This window comes from Rhopilema esculentum, chromosome 16 (assembly GCF_057945365.1).
Source record: "Rhopilema esculentum isolate cy_ngs chromosome 16, ASM5794536v1, whole genome shotgun sequence".
NCBI classification, from domain to species: Eukaryota; Metazoa; Cnidaria; class Scyphozoa; order Rhizostomeae; family Rhizostomatidae; genus Rhopilema; species Rhopilema esculentum.
In genome coordinates, this window is record NC_142830.1 from 1,929,177 (window position 1) to 1,939,082 (window position 9,906).

Sequence of the window (9,906 nt, forward strand, 5' to 3'; positions counted from 1 at the left end):
AGGCACTTCGATAGTGTTCTCATGACTGGAAAGGATCGAGAGGAAAATCATACATCAACAAAATCGAGGATGACAATAATGACAATAGAAACATACGGCCTACCAAAATAACAGACAATCTCTCTCACGCCGAACGGAACGTACTGAAAAATCTTAAAAGACGTCAACATTGTAATTAAACCAGCTGACAATGGCTCGAGGGTTGTAATCATGGACAAACAGTTCTACATAAACGGGAGGGAGGGGATGTTACAAAAAATCCACCTTTCACATAAGGGCTTGCAAAGAGTATTCCCTCAAAAAAACAACTGTTTCTAAACAATTAATGAATTGTTTTCGATGTACTCAAGTGTGTCTTTTGTAAGTTGCTATACAGCACCCGAAAAAGGGGCTCGAAGTTTGCAAGAAGAAAATTATCAAATCTAAGGCTTTCAAACGCCGGAAACGTCTCTTTCAAATGAAGCTTTAGTCAAATTCATTGACTCAAATAAGAAGCTACTTCAGGCAATGCTCAAATTCATTCATGCTTCAGAACGCTTTTAAATATTCCACTGCTGCACACTCTTATACTTTAGCATCTACTTTTTGTCGGTTTATTCTGTATTCGTAATTAGTCTACCTAGTTTTAGTTATCTTTCTTTCTATCCTTGTTTAATGTTGTGTGTTTTTATGTATCGGCCATGGGGTAGTCATTGTCTTTCGCTCCTCCTGGTATCGTCCCCGTAGTGTAGTACAGTAATTAGGGTAGTATTTAAAATTGTATTTTTATTGATTTCTCTGAATAAAAAAACGCCGGAACGCATTACTTGTAAAATATCAAATCAGTCGTATTCCTGTGAATTTCAACTCACACATTACTATTCATATCTGTCGTCATCAAATGATAGTTACGATATCCTAAATTTCTTATATCTTAAGTGAGTACGATCATAAGAACGATATCAGATAAACCAAAAAGCTTTCTTCATTCAGTGTTCATCATCTTCTGCCAAATTATAGGGAAGCTTTTGGTTGTTGATATGTTTGCTCCTAATTGAAGACCTTTGGGTAGGGTTTCTTGTGGTGGGGACGACTTCCATGGCCTTCTTGCATAAACAGCATCATCGCCTAGCCATCTTGTGGCTATCACGTATCTTGGCGATGTAGCACTTGCTTTAGTAGTAGCATGAAGTGTCTTCATGTGAAAAGCGATGCAATCCCCTGGCTTAGAGAAAAAAAGAGATTTTAGGAGGTCAAATTTTTCTGTCAACGAATGTATATTTGGCTGTATAAATTCCTTAATTGGCAAATATGTATTAAAAAATCTCCGCAATAGCGATGCGACGGGGGATTTTAGTCATCATCTTCAGTATAGATTGTGTATCATAAAACGTTTAGATTCGATAAGAAAATTTTGGAAGGAGGGCTATAAAAAGTAATGTTGATGAGATTCTATGATTTTGAAACCGCCTTAGCCAAAAATTAGTCCCAAGTTAGTCACAAACGTTTCCTGGTGGTAAAATTGGCGTTCTCTATTGCCGATATGGGTTTTTCTTACAGTAAAAAGACATTGCAAAAAAATTTTAGATTTTCAGAAGTCAGATCTTTGCTGTAAATGCAACTGAATGCAACAAAATGCAAAATTTAATGAACAACAGAAATGATTATAGTAATTACTGAAAAATGATCATTTCTTCAAAGGATAGAGATTTTAACTGACGATGTCACTAAAATAATTAATCATCATTAGATATTATCAAATTTTTATTTAATTAACTCAGAGTATCACGACCAAAATATGTGAAATCAGATAAACTTGTTACAAAATGGCTGATGCCAAACCAGAAATGGCTGAATCACATTAAATCACTGTTATTTGGTCTCCTTCATAAACTAAGCCAAAATGACAGAGAATTGTTAGCAAACTTTAAATCTTTTATTTGCCACATCGCACTAAACTTTTACATATTTAACCCATTTAAAGATATTTTATGGCTCTATATTAGATTATGTGTTCAAAAGTAAAAATTTCTAATATATATCTTATCTTATTTATGAAATGAAGCTTGCATAAAAGTAGATTTTTCCCAGGGATATCCATTTTGGATCTTTTTTCTCCATTTATTGTATCTCTCTTATTATGCCCAGGACGCATTCCATGTACTTAGGCCCAAAGATCTTCGGCGTACACCCAGGTTTTTTTGGCGTGCAAACAAATAAAAAATTGTTTAGCGTACCTTAAAATTTTCGTTAGTTGACATGCTAAATATGAAGCCATGTACAAAGTCAACATAAAATAAAGACTCACACCCCACAGTTTTCTCTAATAATCAGTTTTCTTTGTCTGGCGCAATAATATTTACAGTTTTACCAACTGCTTTTATATTTTTGGCATACCTAAACAAATGCCCCGGTGGACCTTTGGCATACAGTTGACATGGAATGCATCTGGCCCAGGGCACATCACTCTTGGCTCAACATATAATCCATCTCAACTTTAAGTTAAAACAACTTTGTGTTTCCAAACAATATAAAATGTTTGTTATAGAGTTAAATTTATCATTTGGGTGGTTGCAATAATTCAAAAGTATACTTAATTGATTAGAAGGGGTGACAATTATGGGGGAAATGTAATAAAAAAAGATAGATTCAATGAAACAACTATGGATTTTTGTTCTATCAATTGTACTTAAATTCTACAAAAAATACCTGTAGATCCCATGTCAAGATTTCATAAGTTCCATCATCAATATCTTCAGGAATATCTTCATACTCAAAGTTATCAATTGTGTCAAGAGAATAATTCAAATGAGAAACAAACTTCTTTGGGTGAAACCATTTTTGCCAAAGGTGTGATCCCTTGACAAAACGCAAGCAAGTTTCTTTGTTTACAGGTGTTGTTGGCATCCAGATTGTGCAATTCTAAAAGCAAAATAATTTTACTCAGATTTAAAAAATCAGTGGTTTAATAAAATTGTACACATGGATGAACCAAAGTGCATTGAATTATATTCAGTTTTGTGTATGCAGACATCAGAAAATGTTTTTGGGGCCGGGGCTCAGTTCAATTTGTGGGGCTTGTTTGCCTCCCCAACAGAACATTTTTTTCAACCTTAAGTCTGAAATACACAATCAGTTTTTATCAGTTTTTTGACTGACAGTTTTCAGTTTTTCAAAAACTGATGTCCTCCATACACGATCAGTTTTTATCAGTTTTTTTACTGACAGTTTTCAGTTTCACAAAAACCGATGTCCTCCATACACGATCAGTTTTCTTCAGTTTTAGAATGAGTTCACGTTTTGATTAGATCGGCTCCTTTTTAAAATGAAGCTTGATCAAGAAGCAACTGCAGTTCTTCTGGCTGCGGCTCTGGTCTTCAAAAAAAGCGAAAATATCGAAAAAAGAAAATCAGGTCTGTTTGGGTAAAGCCATGGTTGACAAGAGTTAAGATCAGAGGATGAAGCAGAATATAGAAATTTTCGAGAATGACGCTTGAAAATTTTGACGAGTTGTTGAGTTCCAGGAAGGGCCAGGACACTGCCCCATGACACTGACACTGCCGACAGGAAGGGCCAGGACACTACCCCATGAGCATATCTTCTCTGGGTCCCAAAACTACCTTCAAATGCTAGGTAAATACAAAAAAAAGAAGAAAACATACCTGCATTCCATCAATGGGATAATAAGCCTGATCATGATGCCAGGGGGCTGCTCTATTTTTTCCTCCTTTTTTCACAAAAACATGATCATGAAAGAAAATTGACACCTATAAGGTATACAAACAAATTGCTTTTTGTGAATGTTAGCTCATTCCTAAATTGTAGTTATTTTGTCTCAATATCATTTATCTTTAGTCAAGTAGACTAGAATAATAATTGTATGGAAGTAAAACTAATACAAATTTGAAAGTTGAGTAGTTCAATTTTTTAGGACACTAGTTGATGACTGAACTTCCCATGTTCCTTCTGTGTGCCCAATAAGTGGAATAGTCTCAGCATTGTTTAGATTAGGGCATGTCCCTACAAAAGTTCCAAAACAACAAGCTCATTGTATCAAAGGACATTCAATCACAAATAAACCAGCCACGTAGCAGCCCCCCCCCCCTAAATGAAAATTTTGACAACAGCTTGCCCCCTCTGGCTACAGTTTTTCCAAATGATATTTTGAAAATTTGGCATATTTATAATTCCATGACCTTGATTTTGTCCAAATATACCTGTTTGTTATATATCTGTTTTCTTGTTTTAAAGCCTGCCCCCCCCCCCTCAGGTATGATTCTTGCTCGAGTTTGCCCCCCCCCCTAGCCAGCACCTACAGCAACATGGTTGAAATCAACTCTTAATAAATTGCTTTCAAATTTTGCATTTAGAATTAAATCAGATCCTTGGGAGATGCTTAAGGCAGCCTAAGGTGCTTAAGGCACTTTTCATGGTGCTCAGTTTTGCTGAATAAAATACACAACTGGTAAGACGATATTTTGGCAGCACAGTCAGATTCTCTTCAAATCACTGCTAAAATGTTTTTACCTGTGCTACCATGCTCACTTATTTCTTTTTGCTTTTGTTGTTTCAGATGAATCTTCATGCTACAAATAGATTTCGGTGTGGTATCTTATTTTAAAACCTTTTTTTGACTACATGTTTTTTACAAGAACATTGGGCTCCAGTTCTAGCTTGGTGCTTCTTATTTTTTTGCAAAATTTCAGCCTCATGGGCTTTTACTTTATTTCTTTTATTGTAATAGAATGTCCTGTGCATAGTGGTGACCAGACATAACCTGTGCTTGATAAAGTAATAAATGCTATTTTTCTGATGCTATTCTTTCATTTTTCAACTTTCGCTTGTTTTATTTCTTGAGTTTTATTGAATTTCAGCCTGCCTTGTTTCTTATGTTGTTCTAATTTTTTGGGTTTATCTCGGCCTGACGTTTCTTATAAGGGCTGTTCATCTAAAAAAATCATTCAAATAAGAATATGAAAAATGGAAAATTGTTTTGCAATGAAGACACTTTAAAATTCCAAAATTGTTACTTTAAAACCAATATGTAAGTACACTAACATTGCTTTTCATTAACTGCCCAGCAATAGCCGCTGCTTGTGAGTTGAATGCGTATTCTTTTATTTCGTCCACTTTTTCCCAGTTCATGTAATCATTGAAATAAACCCCTTCGCCATCCTCCCCAATGATCCAATCACAATATTCACTGGGGTTGTTGAAGCATTTTTCGATTCCTTTATGAGCTACTTCCTGCCAGTGCTTATCAAAAACATTGCGTAAACAAACAGCTCCGTTTTCTTGAAACTCGTCGATGATGTCTGGATGCAGACAACTTGACAAAGTAGAAAAGGTGTTCTTGTCACTGTTGTATCTTGCGTAGCTCACTGATAACACTCGACAAATCTTGCTTCTATTTGTTTTTTGTAACAAAGATCTTGTAAACGTCCTGAAAAGCATAACTTGAGCCAGATTTATATCCAATATAAAATAAATTTAGCGAACCAATTTAGACTTCTGCAAAGCGGTGATACCTCTAGCCTGATAAACAAAAACCATACATCAGAGCATTTGAACGAGGCAGCCCTAGTGAGCGAAAGATCTCATTATTGGGAAGTGCATTTTTCCCCTCTGGTTCTCCACAAATGACAACGTTTTGGGGAAAATTGTCAGTTTGTCGGCAAAATCGGTAGTAGATTCCATAAATAAAGTGTTCGGATATAACTTTTGACGAAAATCTAATTGCTAGGGAAAAATGAAAATATTAATTGGAATTTGCAAAAGTCCCAGATCCACCACCCTGGGTGCAAGAGCCTCGGTGAAAGAGCGGATAGTTCGAATACACTTACTTTTTAGAAGAAACAGAGGTCGATGTTGAGCACTCCAGTTTCTTAATTTCCTGGAAATTTTAATACTCATTTTTTCCTAAGAGTTTCTTAATTATGATGTCATAATCATGAATGATGTTATGAAATTAATATTCGTGACCTTTTTTATCAAGTCAAGAGATTCGCTTCCGTTCTGATGCTCTATCTAGACAGATGTGGGAAGTATATTTTAATCCCTTGTGCAGGCACATAAATAATAAGGGGCGTGGGGGCGTCACGCCCCCCAAAGGTTAGAAAATCCAATTACAGTTGGAAAACTTACAAGTTGACTTGGAATTTTTGAACTCTCATGACCAAATATGTGAATCATATAGCTTAGAGATTTTGGGATTTTAAATATGAAAATTTATTTAGCCTGCAGTTTTGAAAAAATCATACCCTGTATTGATCAGAACAATTGAAAGTGGGAATTTTTCAAGAAACTACGAGTAGCCAATTCATTTAAAACATTAAAAATCTGTCATTGCTAGAAGTTCTCAAAGCTTCTTAACGAGTGTATGCTAAGCTCCCCCTGTACTTTGTAGACCACCTTAAATCTTATCATAAATTGCTATGATAAAGCTAATGAGAAACCACAAAACATTGATCAAAGAAGCGGCAGCAGAAGTATTTGATCAAAGAAGAGTGTTTTATCTTACGAATCGGGCATATGCACTTCCCTGAGGGGATCACCCTTTTCAGTTGTAAAACACAAAGGACATTTAGCCCTTTGAAAATTGTAAAAAGTTTCCTTCGATCAAGAACAAAGATTAACTGGTTAATTCCTTGATGCTTCTTTATTGTGAAAAAGATACTTTATATAAAACTGATCTGCAGCAAATAGCTTTAAGATGAGCAAAGCAGAAAAGGAACAGAATCGCTGTTAATTGACTTGAAAGAATATTACTTATAATTAAATATATCAAAGATCTAATACTGCTTTGACTTTTATATTGCTTTACTTCTTACGAAAAGATTATGTGTTCGTTTTACGTTAATCAAAATTTAGAGATTACCATCATCTTCTATAGTGTTTTTATGCTTAAAGTGCCACTGAACTGAAAAAATCAAAATTTTTTTTATTGATGTTCTAAGTCAAGTCGGTGCTCCTGAATCCGATGCTGAAGTTCGCTTTTCGGAATTGTGAAGTGTTTTGAAGCTACAACGCTTCAAAGTTGCGATTTTCAAGCCTTTTTGTGCGAAAATTTGTGCGCGGTCTGTGAGGAATTTCAGGAATGTGTGACGCATTAACGTTTATAAGTCGCGGAAGTGATGCGGGCTTCAGTACTGAAGACTGTATTTCGAGTGCGATAAAAAACCAAAAAAACGTGAAGTGGATGGAAATAGTGCGATACTTGTGCTCTAAATATCACTAGCTATCTAACTACAAGACATGTGCAAGGTATTTTCTTGTGAAAATTTCGAACCCATATGAAATAAGCAAACTTTTTGCGTGCAGTTTTTACCAAGACTTCATGCCGATCATTTACCTTTTGTGAATTATTGAGCGTGTCAAATAAGAATGCTTTTACGAACAGCTTTACAAATTATGAATAAAAGTGAGCAAACTGATCAAGGGAAAAAGTTGATCTATTATAGAACCACACAAATTGCACATTTTTCGGCGCTTTTCCCACTTTCCAACTTGCGTTGCCACTGTCAAAGCATCAGTTATTGCCAGGGCCGTCAAGATGGGATAAGTTGCCCCAGAACCTCGTGGTCAGGGGACCTCAAAAAGTAAAGAAGTTCATTTTAAATGGAATTGATTAAAAGTCCATAAGTAGCACGGTGGGATATTTTTAAGCTTCTATTCATACCCCATCTTTTTGGCGTATCAAACTGCCTATCTCTATCAAGTTTCATGCTGGTATCACAATCTAATGGTTAAATTGTGACAATTACTGCTAAGAGGTTTGGAATCTAGTATCCCAGTCTATAAATAGCACAAGGGAAATTTTTCGGCGTCTATTCGCATCCTATCCTTTTCAGCGTATCAAACTGCTCATCTCTACAAAGTTCCATGCTGATGTCGCGATCTAAAAGTTAAATTATGACAATCACTCCTTAGAGGTCTTGGACCTGGTACCCCAGTCTATAAATAGCATAAGTGGTATTTTTCAGCGTCTATTCGCGTCCTATCTTTTTTGGCGTATCAAACTGCCTTTTACTACCAAGTTCCAAGCTGGTATCGCGATCTAATGGCTAAATTATGTCAATTACTGCTTAGAGGTCTAGGACCTGGTACCCCAGTCTATAAATAGCACAAGGGGGATTTTTCAGGGTCAATTCATATCCTACCTTTTTCGGCGTATCAAACTGCCTTTTATTACCAAGTTCCATGCTGGTATCGCGATCTAATGGCTAAATTATGTCAATTACTGCTTAGAGGTTTGGAACCTAGTACCCCAATCTATAAATAGCACAAGGGGGATTTTTCAGGGTCAATTCATATTCTATCTTTTTCAGCGTATCAAACTGCGTATTACTACCACGTTCCATGCTAGTTTTGCGATCTAATGGCTAAATTATGTCAATTACTGCTTAGAGGTTTGGAACCTAGTACCCCACTCTATAAATAGCACAAGGGAATATTTGTCAGCGTCTATTCACACCCCATCTTTTTCAGCGTATCAAACTGCCTATCTCTATCAGGTTTCATGCTTGTATCATGTTTTACACAATTTGTAACTTTTTATCTTCTTACAGCCCTCACTATGGCTGAAATGACTATATAAATCTGAATGCGTCACTCGCCCCAGCCTCTTTTCGCACGACCTACTCGCAAAAGAACCCCAGAAACCCCTATTTGTGGGCTCCAAATTAAAAAACTAAACTTTTTTTCGAAATCAGCGATGATTAGTCTACCAGAATCAACAATAAAAAAAATTTCATTTTTTTCAATTCAGTGGCACTTTAAGACTATTTATTACGAGTAAAATGTCGGTTATAATACAGAAACTAGAAATCTAGAGTAAGGCTATTTTCGAAAACCAATTTAGTAGGTTCAGTAGATTAACAGGTCGAGAGAAAAATTTTCTTAAGCAGAGTTGCAATTTTTAACCTTCCACGACCCCTCAAAATTATCCACTTGTTTACGTCCCTGCCCTTGTGTCTTAAGTTCTAGGCCAACAGAGTAATCATATTCTTGGATTTTACAAAATTTCGTTTTTCTCAGTTTTATCACCATTTAATAGTTTCTTAGTAATTTTGCTTCGAGTACTGGAGTTTCTTATTTTTTTCTGACTGTCCAGTACTCGTTTCTTATAGCCATTTTCTTATAGAAAAAAAGTGAATAGTTCCACCACTTTTTCGGGAATCCCAGATCCTTGCTTATCGGGGCAGCTTAGCTTTTGATACGTCGAATGGGCCTTAACTGGGAAAAAATAATCGGTTCAACCCCCTAACGTATCGGCGCAACCCGCAAATGTAACATCACAGATATTATGGACCAAGAAAAATTTATTACCCCGCCAATTTGAGTACCTTTCCCCGCCCTGTATCCGTTTTTCCGGATAGAATTTAAATTCAAGGATGGCTTAACGAGTGCAGAATAAAGTTGATTTAGATAAATAATATAAGCTTAATAATTCCCCATTAATACTCATAATAAACGTGAGGTTGTTATTCTAGGCTTTCTCTTGTAAATTGCTTTGTAAAGAAATCCTAGTCTGGGGAAAGACTCAAAATAGTATGTAAGTGGTGCCGTGACCAGGATTCGGAACTAGCCTATTCAGACGCAACGCAATGTGCCAACTTTCATTTAAATTCAAGATTTTTTAAGAAATTTTCTAGTTGTATCATATCTTTTCAGCTTGTTTTTCATCAATTAAAATGAAAGTGGTTCAATATGGTTTCAGGCTATTTCATCGATGTATAATTATTTTCCAAAATGCTTCAAGACTGGATAAAATCAACACAGCTAGCGACTTTTCTATGCCCTCTTTGGCAGTACTATGGCCCGGGTAGAACATCAAAAGTTACAAGAATTGGAAATGGGTTAATTTTTGGTGTTAACTAGCCCTGAGCCACCCCGGTAGCGCCAATGTCTGGAAAATTTCCCAACACA

At 36.0% G+C, this 9,906-nt stretch overlaps 1 protein-coding gene across 2 annotated transcripts; it reads right to left on the bottom strand.

Moving 5' to 3' along the window:
- Window positions 1-311: 311 nt before the first annotated feature.
- Window positions 312-9,840, bottom strand: LOC148958207 (uncharacterized). 2 transcript variants are annotated; one of them, XM_089113148.1, is made up of 6 exons: window positions 8,753-9,840; window positions 5,038-6,881; window positions 3,642-3,746; window positions 2,689-2,901; window positions 1,822-1,872; window positions 1,066-1,204 (listed from the first exon to the last, which is right to left on the bottom strand). In XM_089113148.1, the coding sequence occupies exons 2-5, from the start codon at window positions 5,431-5,433 to the stop codon at window positions 1,852-1,854; spliced, it is 735 nt and encodes a 244-aa protein (XP_088969274.1). In that variant the 5' UTR covers window positions 5,434-6,881; window positions 8,753-9,840; the 3' UTR covers window positions 1,066-1,204; window positions 1,822-1,851. The 2 variants fall into 2 exon arrangements, with proteins under 2 accessions (XP_088969273.1, XP_088969274.1); XM_089113147.1 differs by lacking the exon at window positions 1,822-1,872 and having other exon boundaries at window positions 312-1,204; window positions 8,753-8,988.
- Between the last annotated feature and the right edge of the window lie 66 nt (window positions 9,841-9,906).